This window comes from Gavia stellata, chromosome 24, assembly GCF_030936135.1.
Source record: "Gavia stellata isolate bGavSte3 chromosome 24, bGavSte3.hap2, whole genome shotgun sequence".
NCBI lineage: Eukaryota > Metazoa > Chordata > Aves > Gaviiformes > Gaviidae > Gavia > Gavia stellata.
In genome coordinates, this window is record NC_082617.1 from 2,548,859 (window position 1) to 2,567,217 (window position 18,359).

Consider the following 18,359-nt stretch of genomic DNA (forward strand, 5'->3'; position numbering starts at 1 on the left):
CAGTGTTTCTATCTTGTATGTCTCTGAACTGTTGATTTAGGGAGATTTTAGCACTAGGCAGTAATTAACATTACTACTACTGATAAACACGGGGCTGCAGAGCATGATTTTTTTTTTTTTTTCTCTTGTTGCATGCAGTCAGGCCAACTCCGTTACTTATTCTTCTGTATTTCCTAAATTATCTGTCTCTGCAGCTGTCCCCCAAGTGAACGCTGTCTTTTCTTCTTCCCTCCCAACTCCAATTAAGACATTCCCCTGTGGGAACTGGAAGTAAAATACTTGTTTGTGCTTCCCAAAGTTGTGTAGAATACTACAAACTGTGGGTACTGCTCTGTAATGTAAAGTTTTTTTTTTCTCTGTAATAACTCCCTTCCCTGAAAAGGCCTCATCTCCCTGAGAAGTGGCCTCTTGGAGTTGGTGCAGCTGTGTTGTGCCCTGCGGTACCTTGGCAGAGTTGACCATGCTGCTCCCAGCATGTAGTGGGAGTGTTTGGTGGGGGAAGATGGAAGACCCTGACACTTCTCAGTAGTGCCCAGTGAAATATTACAACTGCCCAAATGGCAGTAGGCACACATGAAAATACGGGATTTCTTCTGAACACCAGAAAACACTTTTTTTACTGGGGGTGGTGAAACACTGGCCAACCAGAGAGAGTGAAGAGTCTCCATCTGTGGAGATATTCAAAACTCAGCTGGACATGGTCTTGGACAAATTGCCCCAGCTGCCCCTGCTTGAGCCAGGAGGGTTGGACTAGAAGATCTTGAGAGGACCCTGCCAACCTGAACCGTTCTGCGAAATCCCTGCCCTAGTACTGTGGAGATCATCACTGATTTCTGCCTTGAAGGGTCACTGTGCCCCTCTCACCTCAGCGGTACCTTAAGAGAGAGATCTGTGCTATATCCCGGAATGAAAGACTTGGTTCAACCTTGAACTGCAGAAATATGTTTGAAAGCAATTCCCTTTCTGCTGTGGATTATGGAGACTCATCGGTTAGCTGTCCACACTGCCTGGGAAACAGATGGAGGTGCTGATGTGTGAAGGCTTCAGCAGGCTTTTGTGCGCTCTTGGGAAAAAAACAACTGATAGATAACTTGTTTTTTCTCCATTGTGAATACAGAACATATTCTGAAATGAAATTTCTGAATTAATCATGATTGGTGTGTCTGGCCTCATTGGCAGGTGCTGAATATGGCAGAGATCCAGACACGCCTTGCATACGTGTGCTGTGTGCGGCAGCTGGAGATGGTGAAGAACAGCGATTACTGCGAGTATATCCGGCCGCCCATTGACCGATACAGAACCCTGGACTTTGGGAAATTCGATGAAATCTGTGTAAGTGTGTCCTGGGGAAGGCAGTTCCCCCGTATGGCTATTCCACAGAAATCTGCTGGTTTGTGGTGCTAATTAGCGCCTAAGCTGTTGGAGAATAAGAGAAGTCTGTTGGCACAGAGTGAATAACTGATGCTAAATAATGCTGTGGAATGATATCCTGACTGTGAGATTGGATTAACAGCAGAAATCGAGTTAGTAATCTTGATTATATAATGACCTGTGAATGGATCAGTTGCCTTGCACTGTTTCATGACAATTCTTGCTCAGCTGCTTGGTAAAAACTCTTGGGTGTCTGAGCTGCTTTGGGCAGTTGGGGTTTGTCAAATGGTGTCATTTCTCTCCCTTCATTATGTAGCTTGTTGTTGCATGAAAGATTTGAAGAAGTCTGTAGGGGAGGCTGTGAATCACTGAAATGGAGGGCAACATGCTAAAATATCTGGCTCGGTTAACGTTTCAGCACTTCTATTAATAAAACATATCATCCACAATTCCTCTGCACCTGATAAAGTATCAGGAAAATGGCACCAATGTCAGTGGAAGGACGTTGTAAAAAGGGTAGTACCAGGTTACACGTCTCTGGGATTTAGTTTTGTTTGTCTGTGTACCAGAAACCAGCATGGGAAGAACTGACTCCAGATGTGCAGTTGTATTGTCTTAGTGACAGAATTCAGCATTCACAACAAAAATGTCTGTGCCCAAAAATGTCTGGTTGAGATGATGGTAGCAATTCTGGCTCATTTGTCTCTTGGCGGGGAAGTTATTTTACTGTCTCTTTCCATTCTTTGCCTGCTGAAGCCATGCAAGCATCTTCCATTTTACAGGTGTTTCTGCATAGCTTTGCTCTTCTCCTAGGCTGGAAAAAAAACCCCACCACCAATTTTCCTTTAAGTTGATCTCCTTTATAGATATAGTGAGAACCTACAATACTCATTAGGCTGCAGGTTGATTTCTGTAATACTGTCTTATAAATACTAAACAAAACCACTAATACCATTAAGCCCTGCAGATTCGCATTTGAGAGAGTCCTTAGGACCAAAGAGCAGCTATTCCAAACCACCAGCTGATTTCCCCAATATAAATATTTTCTCAAGGATATTTGGTGTCTCATAGCTCTTGGGCAAACAGTGCTGTCTGCCAACGGTGGATCTAAGACTTTGCAGATAAATAATATTCTTTGCTAGATGGAGTGCCCTGGCTGTTTTGAAAACCTTGATGAACGGGTCTGGTAGTTCATCACAGTAACAGATAGTAAGCTGTCAAATCATTGTTCTGTCTCTGTCTAATTTGGTGTCATTCAAGACATTTAAAGACGCCAGGCACATTTTTCTCGGTGGACTAAAACTTGAGAAAAGTCTGGTTTCTCAAAGGTGTCGCTTTCTGTGAGCAAGTTCTTGGCACGAGACACTGCAGGTATGGAGGGGCAGCCCTCTCCTGGATTTTCATTCCCTGCAATGTCGCTAAATAACTTCTGTCCACAGGGAAGCTTTAAACTGCGCTGACCTTAAAGGAAAGGGCGTCCTAGGCATTCCTTTACTGTTGTAGGTTATGAAGTAGTCAGCGTTTTTATTTCACCTGTGTATCTGGATTTTACAGAAAATAGAAATGGGCACCATATAACGATTTAGCACATTCGAAAGAACAAAAATTCCCTCTTTTTGTCAAAACCACTCTTCTGTATCAGCCTAGAGCGGTAAGTCGGCTGCATGTCGTTTCCCAAAGCTCAGGTTCTCGCAGTTATTTTGGATCAATCTGACCCAGCCAGTTGTAGATCTGCCAGGTCCCTTTTCCCCCTGAGTAATCACATCCACCCCGGGCTGAGACGCTACGATAGATTACGAGAGGTGAATTCCAGCCTGAGTGCCTCCTGTGCTTTGAACCCTGGTCCAAGAGCCAGAGCAGAGACAATACCAGCTCAGCCAGGGCGGCTTCCAGCACTCGGAGTTGCCACGCAAGCCTGAGGTTTAGTGCGTGCTGCCAGTGCAAGCGCTGGAAATCGGATCCAGCACTCCTGACACCTGTTGCCCTGTACTTTTGATTTGATTTTTTTCAACACCATTTCTACTGTCTTGTTAGAAAAAGAGTAAAACTTGGAGCAATCGGTTTATTTTTTCTAGTTGTTTCCATGCGAATGATGCAGTGCCATGTTATTATTCCAAGCGCAAATTACTTTATCCTTTTAAATTAGAGGAATGTGGAGTTTATGTGTTCGGTGTTGTCCATGTGCCATCATTTCTGCTCCAGCAAACTGACGCCTGCACGTTCAGGGCTGTCTGGCTTAACTCATTGCAAGAGATTTTGGAACCGGGTGCTCTACGGTAACTTTTCTTTGCTAGAAAAGTTTTCTTGGCTATTCTTGAGCCAAGAGGGGAGAAGACACAAATTAATTTGTGGTGTTACCTTTTTCCAAAGAAAGAGCCAGTACTGGAAGGGTGTATACGTATGCGTCCTAAGCTTCTCTTTATATGGCATTATTCTGTGAACAGCCTGCTTGAAGCCACTGCTGTAAAAATAGTTGTGTCAGGTGGCACTTTTCATTGCATACTGTGGGGTCAAAAGTCAAGTTAGCATTTGGACTTAAAATAGCACCTTGTTTGCTTAATCGTTTCCCTGATTCTTAGGCTGAACAGCTTACGTAGCTGAGGCTGCGTAAGTACAAAAGTACATCGTGGCTTTGGGGTAGACCTCTAGATTTCCTACTGATTTGCAAAAGATGTGACATAATGGTTTTTTAGCTATTAATTACTGTTTTTTTTTTTTCCCCCGGCTCTCTTTTTTCCAGGAAGTGGGATATCAGCATGGGAAAACAGTATTTAATGTCTGGTGCAGAAGTGGAGTCCTTGACAAGATGCTAAGAGACAGACAAGAGACTGGCAAATCCAAAACTGATGTAAGTGTTCAGTTTAAATGCCCTGCTCTGCAAGAGCTACTTGATGCACACCAGATTGCGTCCTGCCCAGAAACTGGGCGGGTCTATGAAGGAGAATTGATTGACTGCCTCAAGTCCTTATTATGAGTATGCGTGTATTAGTTAAAACTCTATTTTAGGAGAGAAAAGGTATGATCAGTTTTTCAGAAACTTCTTTCCTTGAACCACAGCCTGGATGAATGAGGTCCTGCACTTCTTTGACCATCAGGTACAAGCGTGGCCAAAGTGTGCTCTGCCAGAGCCCTGATGTCTGCCTGTCCATCCCTCATACCTGATGCATGCCCATGCGGAGATCCATCCATGTCCTCAGCAAGTACGATGGGGTCTCTGAAACCCCAGGAGCCGATGTAGCGCTCTGTAGGGCAGCTCTCCTGTTGCTGTTTCATTCTAACAGGTTATTGATACCGTGTTTGTGACCTGGAATCGTTCACAACACAAATGTCCTCGAAGGAAGGCAGGATGCTTACCAGTAACCAGCGTTTTCTGAGATGCATAGCTGATGTGTACGTGTTTACACGCCCACCTTTCTCTTCTCCTTCCCTGTGTGCGTCAGCAGTCGTGCGGGCAATAAATGCCACTGGCTGAGCTGCCTTTGCACCGAGCGCTGGAGCGGGGGCTGTGACTGTGCCCCAGCAGGTCCTCTGAAAGAGTTACTCCCTGAGTAACGCTGGCTAGGAAAAAGTAACCTTCTAAGAATTATTTTTCATTTATTCTTGTGCCCAATAACTTTAGGTGGTGCCTGGATGTTGTTCTTGCTACTAGAAACTGGTCTGCCAGGGCAGTGGCGCTCTCCCACCAGCTGCCCAGTGCTCATCACAGAGGATGTGGATCGGGATCGCTGGCATTGATCCACGTTACTGGCTTTCAGATGTGACTCAAATAGTTCTTAGATGCTTCCAGAAAACCTGAATTAAACCCTTGCTGGAGATTTGTTTTTAGCCAAGAGTTAAAATCCCTGCAAAGCCATAGATTTTTTTCTCCTTTCTTGCTTTTCTTCCTCACTCCTCTATTAGAAAAGGCATTTTGTAGAGCCGTCGTTAAGGCTCCGCAGAAGCTTGCAGCGCTGTTGAGGTACTGGGTTTCATGCACCTTGTTCTGCCCGCTTCAGCACATCTGAGCACTTAATGTACAGTTTGGTACATGCCTGGTAATGGTGAATCTCCAGGCTACTTAGCGTTGCTGTGTGGTTACAGTCCTGTTAAGATTTCTACTTAAAAATAGGATAAAATTCTCTTGGTTTTGCAGTTTAAGGATTGAGGTCAGCTTCTAGAGTTGGTTCATAACTCAGTGGACTGACTGGATTTCTTGGCGGGGAAGTTCTAGTTGTTTTTAAGAAACAGTCACCAACTTTTTGAGGACTTGGGTACAATAGTATAATATATTGGCTTATTATCCTTACCCTCCTTTGAATTCCTCTGATTTAAAACTCAAGTGCTACAAAAGGCTTCGTGTTTTACCCAGTAATTCATCTTTATCGTCATTTAGAGATAGAGAAATGAGCAGTAATAGTTTAAGTGATTGCCAAAATATATCATCACTGTAGTGAGCCTCACTAAAGGAAGTCAACAGAGGTGAAAAATGACATTGAAGATTTGCAGCTCTTCCGGAGATCAGTGGTAAACACTTTTGCTAGGAGGAAGATGATGTGAGCAAGGGGAGAGGAAGGGCAGTACTTGCAGGGATGGGCATTAGCCCAGCAATGAGGGATGGATGATGCCCACAGCTGAGCTAGTTGCCCTAGACCCCCATTTGTCACCGGAGAGCGATGAGCCTCTGTAGGGTGTGAGTCACTTGATGAAATGGAAATGACTCCATTGGGATGAGGTGAATGGCACCCTCGGCTCCGGCCATGTGAAGGGAGCCAAGGGGAGCTAGTGCCGATGGCTTCCTATCATCAGACGAATCCCACCTAAGCTGCCTGGCAGGGTGAGTGGCTTTGGGAGGAGTACAGAGGGATTGAGCTTTATGGGAAACTAGCTGGTGATCCGAGTAGCTTGAGGAGCCCCAAAACTCATCAGCTTGTTATTTCTTACTGGGAAGATGACCTGGACTAGGAGATACGTTCGTCTGAGCTGCAGAAGATGGGTCCCCATTCTGCCTCTGACACCTCGTGTTCAGACTAGCTATATGCTGGTATGTTGTTTGTTTATGTCTATGAATAGTCATAAGGAGAAGTCAGGGGAGAGAAAATCGTGCGTGTCTCAGGAACAGTTATATGTCCTATTTCATCCTCTACTTTTTATCACCAACTGGTAACAAGCTCAAACATACTCATTGCTGTAACAAATGCTTCTTTTAAAGACTTCTTTTAAAATTGCCCATTATATGTGATACAGTAATTCAGGCTAGTATTTCAGTTAAATCATGATATTACAGCTGTGCATCAAGCAGCATGTTCAACATTTATCACAATCTGCCCTGTTTTTTATGGCCCTTCAGCTGCCCTGGGATCAAATATGTCACGTACTCATTGTAGACATAGCCTGTCATTGCATTTCTGTGTATGCACTTGATAGCAAGGCAGGAAGTGCTGATTGCTGAGACACCAAGAGTATGGAAATAATGGGTTCAGGAGAGTGACTCAACAAACTGCCCGGTGATGGAGCGGGAACCGTCAGCATTGTGCATTCCCCCAAACTGACGCTAAGGCTCAGTTCCAGGCTGGACTCCCAAGGACTTAGGAGGCCTTCTGCTCTTCCTCTGAAAACTCTGGAGTCCAGGAAAACCCAGGATTTTTTAATCTGATTTTTGTTTCAGTAGATTTATTTCTACAAAATAACAAGTATTGCAGGCTCCCACTGGGGTGTTTGTCTTACGTTTTTCTTAGTCCATTAGAATCACTTAAGTCCTTTAGCTCTGCTATCTTCCGAGGATAACAGCTGATAATTTTAACTTCCCTTTCATTAGCGAAGGCTTTGATGCTTTATATGTTTTAGTTCTTCAGCTATTTCTGGAGTGCTCAACATCTGAGAGAGCTGAGTGCGGTTTCTTATCATCTTTTTTCCATGTCGTAAGCGTTGAATTTTTATTTTAAAACTCCAGATATTTAATCATTTAGATACCTTTCCTTTGCTTTCATCATTCAATCGCTGTTTATCTTGTCTCAAAAATGCAAATACTGAAGACACAAACAACAGGAACCTTACATAAAGTTCACTTGAACAACCCTTACTCTTCCCCAGCACAGAATAATGCAATACCGTTAATTGGATCTCCTTGGGGAAGTTTTGTCTACTGAAGTGTTATTCATAGTCAAAGCTAAATATAATTTAGCAGACTACAATAGTAACTGTCTTTCTCCTCTAATTTATTTAATAAAGATTGTGCCAAAGAGAATAGTTTCCTCCTTGGGAAAAAAAAAAAATATCAGCAGAAAGGTTTTAGAGCAGCTTTCAAATGAATCTGAGACACTTCTTTGCCTCCTGTTAACTGATGGGAGCGTGGTTTTGTCCTTAAAAGTAGTAAGAGGAAGTGTTTAAACATTGAATTCCTGTTTGCAAAGCATCAGACAAGTGTGGGAAGACACCTGGTTTCCCACAAGTGGCGTTCCAGTCTTAGAGCAAAGACTTTGGGGTGCAGCTGCCTCACCACGCGTCCTCTAACAGGCTTACACGCGGGATCGTCTGTGTGTCAGCGACCCTAACAGATGCTCCCGCGGGTACGGTCGCACTTACGGTTACCTTCATACTCATCTGTCCTCACAACTCGTCTGCGGGAGCACGTGAGCTGATGGTGGTTTTCCTGAAGCACCTTTTGGCGACGGTCGCCGCAGGGTTTTTCAGCTGTTCATACAGTGCCCCGGACTTTCGTCCCCTCCAAAGCCAGTCGCTGTCTGCTCCGTGCTCCCAAGGACAGCCTGGCGCATGTCTGCCTGAGCGCTGGGCGCAGCCACTTTGTCTGCTTGGTAAGAGTCCACGTTTTTAGGGTACAGGCAATTGCCTCTAACATTGCTGTGTCTGCTTGGTGGCCAGAGTTTGCACATAACCCTCACTTGGTTGTATGGCACAAAATGAAGATGTAGATGCTTTTTTTTTTTTTTTTTTCCCTTTCCTGGGCAACAACCTTCTACAAACGCTTCACTGGAACCATTCAGGTCAGATGTTCAAAATGAGACTGGACTGACTCACCCTTCTTGATGGTTCCTTAATGGTCACACTGAGCTTCCTGACTTCTTCTTTATATTTTAAACTGTGTGTCCTAAGCTACTGCTGTTTCATTTCATACAGGTATTTTTTAATTCCCTCTGGGCTTTTCTCTGCCACCGCTCCCCACCAGCTGTTTGTCCTGGATCCGCGCCTTGCTGTAGCTGTACTAAATTATATCAAAAGTTGGTTACGGATTAAAGGTCAACTGAGAGCAATCTGCTGTAGCTGTAATGGGCTTACACTGTGACCCCCGCGGTGGTTGTATGATTCATAGTATCAGTGCTCTTGCCAGAAAAGCAAAGAATTGCTCATAAAACCCCTGTGTTAGGAAAATTGCCCTGTCTGGAAGCACGTGGGCAGGTCTGGGCGTTTAGAAAGATGGCTGTCGCAGCAATACCCGGCAGCCCAGTGCCGATAACATGCCCCCTGCCAGCTCTTCCCCGTCTCTCTCCTCCGGGGTGGGGGTTGCTATTAAAATCACTGGTTTTTTTAAAAAAAAAAAAAAAAGTGAGAGGTGTTCAGGTTTCCGTCTGGTGACCTTGTGCCTGGCCCCGAGGAGGCAGGTAGGGCTGCTCATGGCATGGCATGGCATGCAGGAAGACCAAAATGGTTCTTAAATGCTAAAGTTGGGTTTTATTAGAGGAGAAACTCCAAAGTTGGGTTTTATTAGAGGAGAAACTCCAAAGTTGGGTTTTATTAGAGGAGAAACTGGAACAGGCACTTTCTCAAAATACAAAACGCTCAACCCACTGCTTGGGTGAGACAGAGTAAAAATAGAAAGGGTTTACTGAAAAGAGGAATTATAGTGGGAAATATTTCTCCTTGCGGGCGGACCACATACGTCAGGCTCTTGCTCACTGCAGCATCTCCAGCTCCACGCCTTGCTGGGGTCCCCGGGTGGGTCCTGGTCACCCCGGTGCCTGGGCTGCTGCCCGCCTGTCCGTGCAGCCTCCCGTGGCATCGCTGTGCGGGCTCAAGGCTGGGCCACGTGCCGTGTCCCACCCGGGCATGGGAGCCCCTTCTCCCAAGGGAAGGTGGAAGCTCCCTGGGGGCTGCACCTGGCCCAGCCGGTCCCTCTTATAAAGTAACAATGATGGAGAACACACAATTAAAATAAGCACTATCTGCCACGGAATCCAGACCCTCTGGTTTTTGTCTTTGTTGTGTTTTCTATAGTTTGCTAAATTTTTAATAAGGCTTCTTGTTGCGTGGATGGAGAAGGAGCTATTAGAGGTTGTCCCACTGTTTGCCCTTGGGAATCCCCTATCTGCCACCAGACCTGCATCAGGAGAGTTGTTTTGTGAATTACTCACTGATGAGCAACGGCTTTTGAGGGGGCAGTTTTGGAGAATTTGTGTGTCTGGAGCTTTCTGTCTGTTCAATTTCACTTTTATATAATGTTTGGATTTTTTGTGTATATTTGTTAACATACCTAAAACTTAACGCTGTGTTTCAGAACGTGACCTGTCCCACCACCTCTTTTACGGACCTGGCAGAAATCGTGTCCAGGATCGAGCCCGTGAAGGCACCCGTGGCAGACGGTGAGTTGGGTGATCTGGCTGGCACTGCAGAAGCATTGGGAAGGGCAGCGAGGCAGGGATGGCTGCTCGCTCCTCCTGCGTCCCTTGTCTAACTGCTTTCTTTTAACACTCCATGCTGTCAATTGTGGTGGTTCAGGGCTGGCTGCCAGCTCCGGTGTCTGCTGAGCAAAGCCAGCCGTGGCGGGCTGTCTCCCTGCTTCATCCGGAGCCTCTGCCTGCAGGTGTGCCCCAGCGTGCCCCAGGCCAGACCCTCCGCGTCCCCCTCCCACTGCCTCCTCCGGGAGAGGGTGGGAGTTGGATGTTCCTGCCGCGGCGAGACATCCGCTGCCAGCCCGTTACCGGTGTGGTCCAGCATGGTTTCCCAGTGGGAGTAATCCTACTCAGGTTAGCCTAATCTGAGTGAAATAACGTGTGGCAACTCCCGCAAAGACAGGCTTTCATTCCCCTGGTGCTGGCGCATGTCTTCCTGATGGCTTTGCTCTTTGGTCCGTGTCCTTTTGCGACGGGAGGAGGCTGATTTAAAGCTTTCCCTGCTGTTGTGAGTAGGATCTGGAGTGACTCACTGGCTCCATTGCTTTTTGTATGCTCCTGTTATGGGGAGCACTAGTGAACTAACGAGGAACAGGTAACGGCTCCTGCATCCTTACACAAAGGCACCCGAGCGCCTTGTGCCTCGGCCGTGCCCTGCGCAGCACTTCCCTGTACGTGCCCTAACCGAAGCTCACTTAACAAAAGGGATCAGAGCTGAAATCTCCGAGCATTTCACCAGTGCTAGAGCTCTTTATAAACAGTCTCTCCCCCTCCTCCTGATTCTTGTTCTTGCAGAGGGAAGTCTAAAGTTAGCAGTCCTCCCATCTGTGACTGTTTGTAGAGATGTCCCTGTGGTAATTTGAAATGCTAATTGCAATCATATGCCTTATGAAGAAAATATTAATCAAATGTGGTTGAAACAGCCATTGTGAATAAGAATGAAAAGTTCATGTAACATGGTTATTTAAGGCGTAGGCATTGAGACCTGCTAAGATTTAACAAGTGTACTGGAGCGGATCCTTGTCCTTTATATAGTTTCTGATTTTTCACCCCCGTTAGGAAGACCTGCTTTCTGCTGGGGGAGGCCACGAACATGAGCGTAACAAAGGGACATGTCTTTCAGAAAGTAGATAGAGCAGATTTTGGGCTAAGGAGGGCCTGTGCAAGGGGCACTTGGGACGGGCTGGGCAGGTGCCACGTGCTCCTCACGGATGCTGAAAGCTGTTGGTTGTAGAGACTCCAGAAGAGGGGGGAGGATGGCAGGAGAGTCGTGCATGTGGGCACCGTGTCTTGAAGGACCCTTTATAGTCACGTTGTGGGTGACTCCATGCGCTGCCTGCAGGGACCTTGCCCGTTTTTGGGTTTGCAGTGGCTGTAAAGGCATTCCTCTGAACGCGGCGTCGCCTCGGTGCCTCCGGGATGGCATCGCTTTCGCTAAAGAGGTATCTGGAGCTATTGGGGGAAGCGGTCTGTACCGAGGCGAGCTCAGACGGAGGGTGACACCTCCCTGGCAGTGGCCTTGCGGCTGTCAGATAGTTCCTCGTATGTGCTGGTGAGCCTTTGCATCTGTCTGCTTGTGATGGTGGTGAAGATGGTCTGACTGCTTTTGTCCCATGTGAGTAAGAAGATGGGGTGCTTCTTGGTAGCCCGGCTGTGAAACACGCTGTCAAAGAGGGTGAAACCTTTTCTTCTCCCTGGAAACCCCTTCCTGAGTGAGAACTCGGACCCCAAGGATTTAGAAAGGCTCTGCCTGTCCTGACAGCATACCACAAGTCTCAGACTGGGTGGAGAAATTATGTCAGTAATTGTCTTCTAAAGAAAGAAAATGAAAATGATCATATTCCGATGGACTGGGAAGCCCCGAAGGGGGAATGGTAATACAAAGGGGGAAAGGCCGTGAGGGGCAGAGGCTGGCAGAGCCTCCGGGTCAGAAGCCGTATCTTCTCTGGGGGGAAAGGGCAGTGAAGTTTCTTCTCCGCTCTTGAGCAAACGGAGAGCAATGATTGAAACCATTTAAAAAAAAAACAAAACAGAAAGGGAGACTGTCCCTCAGGCAGGGGTGAGTAGGAGGAAGCCGGGCGAAGCCCTGCGCTGGACCCAGGGTACCTGTACTGCCGCTGAGCACGTGGGGAAGTGTCTGTAGGAGAACAGAAGCTCATTTTCACAGCTGAGCCACTGCAGTATTTGTGGCCATGTTTCTCTTCTGCATCCAAACACTTGACTGGGATTTTCTGTCTTTGTTCAGCTGTAATTGCATTTTGCGCAGCCGTGGCCGGGGCCAGGGGAGCACAGATGCCATCCTCCAAGGGTGGCTCAGCCGCATCTCCGGTCATGCTCCACCTGTAAGGGATTTCTGAGGACTAAAGTCGTGCAGGCTCTTGGGTGATTTCCCACAGCAGGTCTCATGTCCCATTTTCCGAAGCGGCGATGCTTTGGGCTGTCCCCATGGCCCGGGCTCACGGTGTGAGCTGAGGTAGCACGCTTGCTGCAGTGACGGCTGAAGGAGGTCAAGTCACTTATCAGAGCACTTGTAGCAACAGTCATTTGGGTAAAAAGATTTGGGAAAGAGAAATGTTAATTGTGGTGTCAAATGCCTGGTTTTGCAATACCGCTGAAGCAGGAGACATCCCAAAACCTGTCAAGGGACACAGTTACTGGGCACTAGGTCACCCTCTGCATCTTTGCTGCTTAAAAAGTACTTCTATCAAGAAGCACTAACGTACGTTAGGTTGTGATGAGCTACCAGATTCCCTGATGTACATCGAAGCCTGTCAGAGTTACTGAAACAGAAACCCTCTAGCCACACAGCCCCGATTTTCTTCAAATGTGGTGTTGCCTGCAGAAATCAAGCATATGTAAAAGAAATGCTGAAAGCTACAGAATCACAAAGCAGATCTTTGGCATGAGAAGTGTGACCTTCCTGCTGTGAATATGCTCCCTCCGCTAATGGTAGGCTCGGGTACCTTTCTGTCGTGTAACCTCCTCTTCACCGGCTCATTTTCGACCCACAGTGTTTGGGTGTCAGTGTGTCGAGCAGGGCAACGAGGCCTCGGTCCTGCTTGATGCTTCTGGGAGTTTTTGTAGTGTAAAGGAGCGGTCGCCCCTTGAGCCCCAGACGCTCAGCCTCAAGGGGGGCAACGGAAGATGGTGTTTAGGGACAGCAGAACCACCTTCTGTTCTCCTTTCCCCTCTAGTCCTCCTTCACACAGTAACACTGGGTGCTGGATGTGAGAAGGGACACCCCTCTCTTGTTTTTTAGTATCTCTAGAAAGACCTGTTCAATCTTGCATAGTGCTTGGAAAAAATCAAGGAGTTTTGTTTTGATGGTGGTCAGTTTTATTGGAGCTGGGAACTGCAAACTATTGTTTGTGCTGTCTGTTGCTGTTGAGATGAGTTTCCAGTTTCTCTGGTGTGTTTTATCAAAGATTATCAGTAGTGTTTTTAGTACAAGCTGACAATAATTCGCTGATCCACAGTAAAAAAAAAATAATTAAAAAATAAAAAAAAAGACCAAATGTCTTTAATCCTAATGTTCTAGCAGTTGGTTGTAGTTATCATGTTAGAAGAAAATGCTGTGGAACAGACTGTGCTGTTGTCTTCAGCGTGGAGCAGATGCTATTGACTGTTCCCAAAAGAAATACTTAATCAAGAATCCAGTTTAAACACGAGCCACTTTCTTCACTAGTGGGCTGAAAAACGGATATTGCTTCAGCAACTCAAAGCACACTTGAATTAACTCATGAAAGTGGCGGAAAACCTAGTGTCACAAAAAAACCCCAAAATTCTGCCGTTTTAATGTGTTAACTTGCATTCTGAAAAACCGCGTGCCAGAAATGGTGCCAAAGGAAGGTGGCCATCTGCCACGTGCTTTGTTTCGCTGTCTGTGCGCCTTGCTTTCACGCTTGGTTGGGATGGGGCTCTGCAGTGGCTGCTGACCCGTTGGGTGGTGTACCGGGGCCGATGACGGGCGCCTGGCCATTCGTTGAGCGTTGAGTTGATGCAGAGTCAGTCAGTCCTGTTAGCAGGTGACTCTCCTGCTGTTTTACAGACCCTAAAGAGATCTCCAGGTGCTGGAGGAGTCACTGACTGCACTGATGTATCTCGTTCCTTGGGAGTGGGCTGTGGTGCAGGGGACTGGGGGCTTGGTGGCATGTCCTGCTGCTGACTGCTGTGCCTCAGTGTGCACAGCTCTTGAGCTTCCCTAAATCATGTTAATCTGCTGGATTACCGGAGAGAGCAGGTGATTGTCCCCTGTGGAGAGGAGGGGAGTGTAAATGTCACTGTCCCCTGTGGACCAGAGATTGTGAGACATGTAATTATCATCTCCGCACCAGGAAGAGCTCGCCCTATGCCTGGAAGTCCCTGTTTCCAGTGAGTCTGTGACCGATGTGTCCAGGGGAGTTTGGATTTAGTAGCTCATAGGCATGTCTTCTGAAGGTATTCTACAGGTCTTGTCTGGACTGACGGGTGGGAGACAGCAACTGTTCTGCAAAGAGCATCCACCGGGAAGTGGGAGCATCTCCCCGTTGCCAGCGTTTGTGTCCCGTTGGGCTGGGCAGCTGGCACCCACCAGAATAACACGGACAGTTTGTATCTCACTGCGCTTGCTCTAGGCTCTTTAGATTCTAGAGGGCTCCAGGACACCAATTCACATACAGGACAGAGTTTATTTTGTGATCTGGCTGGAGAGCCGGTATCTGTGTTTGAGTAGTCCCAGCTCCCTGAGCTGCAGAGAGTTGGCCAGCAGTCACCCTGCCCTGCGCCGGTGCTCAACAGAGGCAGCTATTATTCTTCTTCCAGTTTTCTCTGCCTCTCTGAACGCTTGTTAAAACCAGTGTTTTTTCTCTCCTCTCTCTTTAGATGAGTCAGACTACCAGACTGAGTACGAGGAAGAAATTCTGGACAACCAGAAGGATGATTATATCAATTTTATAAGCAACCAGGTTGAAGAAGACTCTGACTCGGTATGAACTGCCCTGGAAACAGGCAGTGCCTGTGTGGTTGCCGAGTCCTGTGTGAATGGTGTGCGGTGGGTGTGAGGTGGAGGTGTCTGCGAGAAGCACCTGGAGGGGACTTGCTGAGGAGGACTGTGCAGAAATAAGTTTGCTTTTCATGTAGCACAGACACTAAATGACGCGTGCTCACCCTGTTCAGGTCAGTCATCTACAGCGGTGCTGCGTGTGGCAAAACCTGGCCACGGTTAAAACCTGGCCACGCAGCTCTGTGGCTTTGCTCGCAAGGTGGGTCAGGGCTGGAGAGCGGGTGGCACGAGGAGAGGCTGAGGGGGCTGCTTTCTCCAGCTCAGAGGGGAGGAGGCGAAGAGAGGACCTGCCTGCTGTCTGCAGCTGCCTGCGGGGTGCTTATGGAGAAGAGAGCAGCAGAGATGCACAGCAAAAAGACAAGAGGTGACAGACACAACTTGCGCTAAAGGAAATCCTCCCTGGGTACAGGGGGAAATGTTTCCCAGTAAGCGTGGCTGAGAACTGCAACGGGCTCTGCAGGGAATTGGTGGACATTCCATCCTTGCAGATACTTGAAAACCGAACAGATGCCCTGAAGAACCAGATCTAGCATTAGAGTTAGCCCTGCTTAGAGCAGAAAATTGTATTATACCCTCCAGAGGTCCCTTCCAACCAAAGCTGTTTGATTCTGTGGGACATCAGGTCCACCCTGAGGAAAACCTGCCCTGAGGCCAGACTTCACGCGATGTGGCCCACAGCCCGAGAAGCAAAGCTCGGAAGGGTCGTATCCCCGCTGCTCTTACTCCGGCTAGAGTGGCTGGCAGGTTTAAGAGGTGAAGCTGCCTGTTGTGTTAGACATGAAGAGTTTCTCAGTGGGAGCATGTGAGCGGTTTGGGAAGGTGCCTGGCCTGGGTAGCTGTCCCCGTGAGGATGTAAGATGGCTCTGGTGCTTTGAGTGAGGAGCTGCAGTGATGGCATAAAGACTTTGTTTGCTGGGCTGATCTCTGGTGGGTAATGGCTGGTGGACAAAGAAGAGGTGGAGGGGAAGAGGACAGATTTTATGCAGCTCGGAGAGGGTGCTGAAGAATTAATTTGTGCTTTTTTTTTAATTTTTTTTTTCCTCCTTCAGGATGAAGATATGCAGATAAGAAAGCGCAAGAATATCCCCAATGTGGACAGCCAGGCAAGCAGCACGGGAGAGCCAGGCTAGCACTCAGAGGAGTCCAACCTCGCTGGCCAAGAGCTACATCCCATTCGTACTGACAGCAGACGTATTTTTTTATTAAATATTTAAAAAAACCAAAACAATATCTCAATTAAGCAAGCTTTCGTTCTTCTCTAGACAGGGTATGGGGCATTCAGCTGCCAGCACTAAGCACAAATACCTACATCATGCCCAAGTCCTTTTGGACCTCCCGTGAAGGGTGGCTGACGTGTGCCATGCTCCCTCGTACAGGTGCCAGTATGAGCGGCCGGTTATTAATCACTCTGAGACTGGCAGAGGGGAAACGTGCTGGGAATGTGCAGTTAAATGCTGCCTTGATTTTTGCTGCTGTATGTTCTAGTCGCTGTTTTTACTGCGAAGGCCCAAAGAATGACGGGATATTATTCTGCGCTGTGCTGAAAAGGCTCCGAGCAGCAGCACTAGAGAGAGGGAGGGTTTTGTGGGTCACAGCAGCGTTGCTTTCTTTTCATATGAATCAGATAACTGTGTAATTAACTCCTCAGTGACTTTCAACCACGTACTTGTGAGCGGTGCTCTGACAGGAGCAAGTCTGAATGTATTTCACTTGAAATCTAAACCTAAGAAATCAATTAATGTGAACACTAGCTATAGAGCCTGTATCCTCAAGCCATCAGCAGAACATTTCCTGACGGATCATGGAGCTGACACTTGCCAGGCAACTCTGGAATCACTACTTGGTTGTATTTGCTCTGTGAAATAAAGTTATTCTGCTGGATTGAAATGTCTGCGTGGTTCTTTGGGTCCCACAAAGAGAAAGTTGTCAACAACTAAGAGCCCAAATTGCCTCTGCTTATATCAGACTTGCAAAGAAACACGTGCGGTTTTCAATTCCTAGACCCAGCAGGAGCCACTCGCTCTATTGTCAAGCATTGGAAAGAAACCTCCAGTGCTCTTCCCCCGCGAGGGCTGCAGCAGTCGGTGTGAGTTGGACCGTGGTCAGAAGTCCCCCGGTGCTTGCTGCTCTTGTCTCACATCTGTCGTTGCCGGTAGCTCCACTTGGCCGGATAATCAAGCTAATCCTTGCTTTATGTAAACTCTTCTGCTCACCACTAGCTCTAGGTGCTGTTGCCTTGAGGGGATTTGTCATCCAACCAGAGCCCTGAAGACTCTCCTCAAAGCTGCTCCTTTGCTGAGCTGCACTGGCCCTCTGATGTGAAGTGCATCGGGAGCTGGCGGCGATGCCTCCAGGCACGACCAGAGCTGGGCAGCACAGCTTTGGGCAGAGACGTGTTTGGTGGCACCACCGAGGACCGTGGTGGTTGTAAACGCTGTGAAGTGTGACCTGCTCTCTGCATTTAACCTCCTCTCCCATGTACTCCCTCGTGGCACAGGCTCTCCTCTACCCCCCTGCATCGTGTTTTCCTCCATCGCATCCATGAATGTGCAGCCTTTACCCAGGGAGGCCGTTCCTCTAACACAAAATGGTATTTTCAAGTGTCAGAGCCTCAGCTCAGCGTTTTGTTTGCAGAAGGACTCCAGCCTGGCCCTTGGTGAGACCCCCCAGCCTGGCTGCACCTCCAGCGGGCCCCAGGCCTGTTCTGAAGCGATGGAAGTGATCAGGGACCTTCCCTGCAAGGATCATCCAGACCTCTGATGCGGATTTTGGTTAATGCAATTGTACAGAAAATGTTGCAGTTGCTGGAGGCTGTTCCCTGCTATTGAAAAGAATTAATTCTTGCAAAGAAAACTTAAAAATGCCTTTTGAAGTGGAGGTAGAGTAGCCAGCAGCCGGCGGCTTCTGTGAAGGCACAGGCTGCCTGTTGAGCTGGAGATACCTGATTTCTGTTGAGGTTGGTTAGGGGCTGGTGTTGGTGTCCAGCTCGGAGGAAGGCTCGTCAGCTGGTGACAAGACTGGGAGTGAGCGCAGGCAAGTGCCCACCTTACAGAGCTGCTCTGAGCAAACAGAAGAGCACGTCTCGTGCAGCAGCACAATTTAGAGCTTTGTGTTTTTCTGATGAGGGGATGTAAACCAGATGTGAGTCTCTTCAACATCTGTATTTATAGGCGGTTACAGTACAGGAACCTTTCCCTGGGAAACAAGGAATAGGGCTAATCCTAGAGATGGCCGAGGTCCTCTGGTTGCTTAAAAACAAAAGTACCTTCAGCAGAGGTTGTATCTCTGCTCAGAGCCTCCAAACCCCCTGACGAGGGATGGACGCGGTTTGTCAAACACCTGCA

The 18,359-nt window shown here is 47.7% G+C and overlaps 1 protein-coding gene across 1 annotated transcript in view; it reads left to right on the forward strand.

Moving 5' to 3' along the window:
* Nucleotides 1–16,896, forward strand: part of PNPLA7 (patatin like phospholipase domain containing 7) — a 126,251-nt gene extending 109,355 nt beyond the window's left edge. Inside the window, 5 exon segments of the mRNA XM_059828765.1 lie at nucleotides 1,180–1,332; nucleotides 4,112–4,225; nucleotides 9,860–9,944; nucleotides 14,835–14,938; nucleotides 16,065–16,896. Of these exon segments, the coding sequence (XP_059684748.1) occupies nucleotides 1,180–1,332; nucleotides 4,112–4,225; nucleotides 9,860–9,944; nucleotides 14,835–14,938; nucleotides 16,065–16,145 (537 nt within the window). The 3' untranslated portion in view covers nucleotides 16,146–16,896.
* The last annotated feature ends 1,463 nt before the right edge of the window (nucleotides 16,897–18,359 follow it).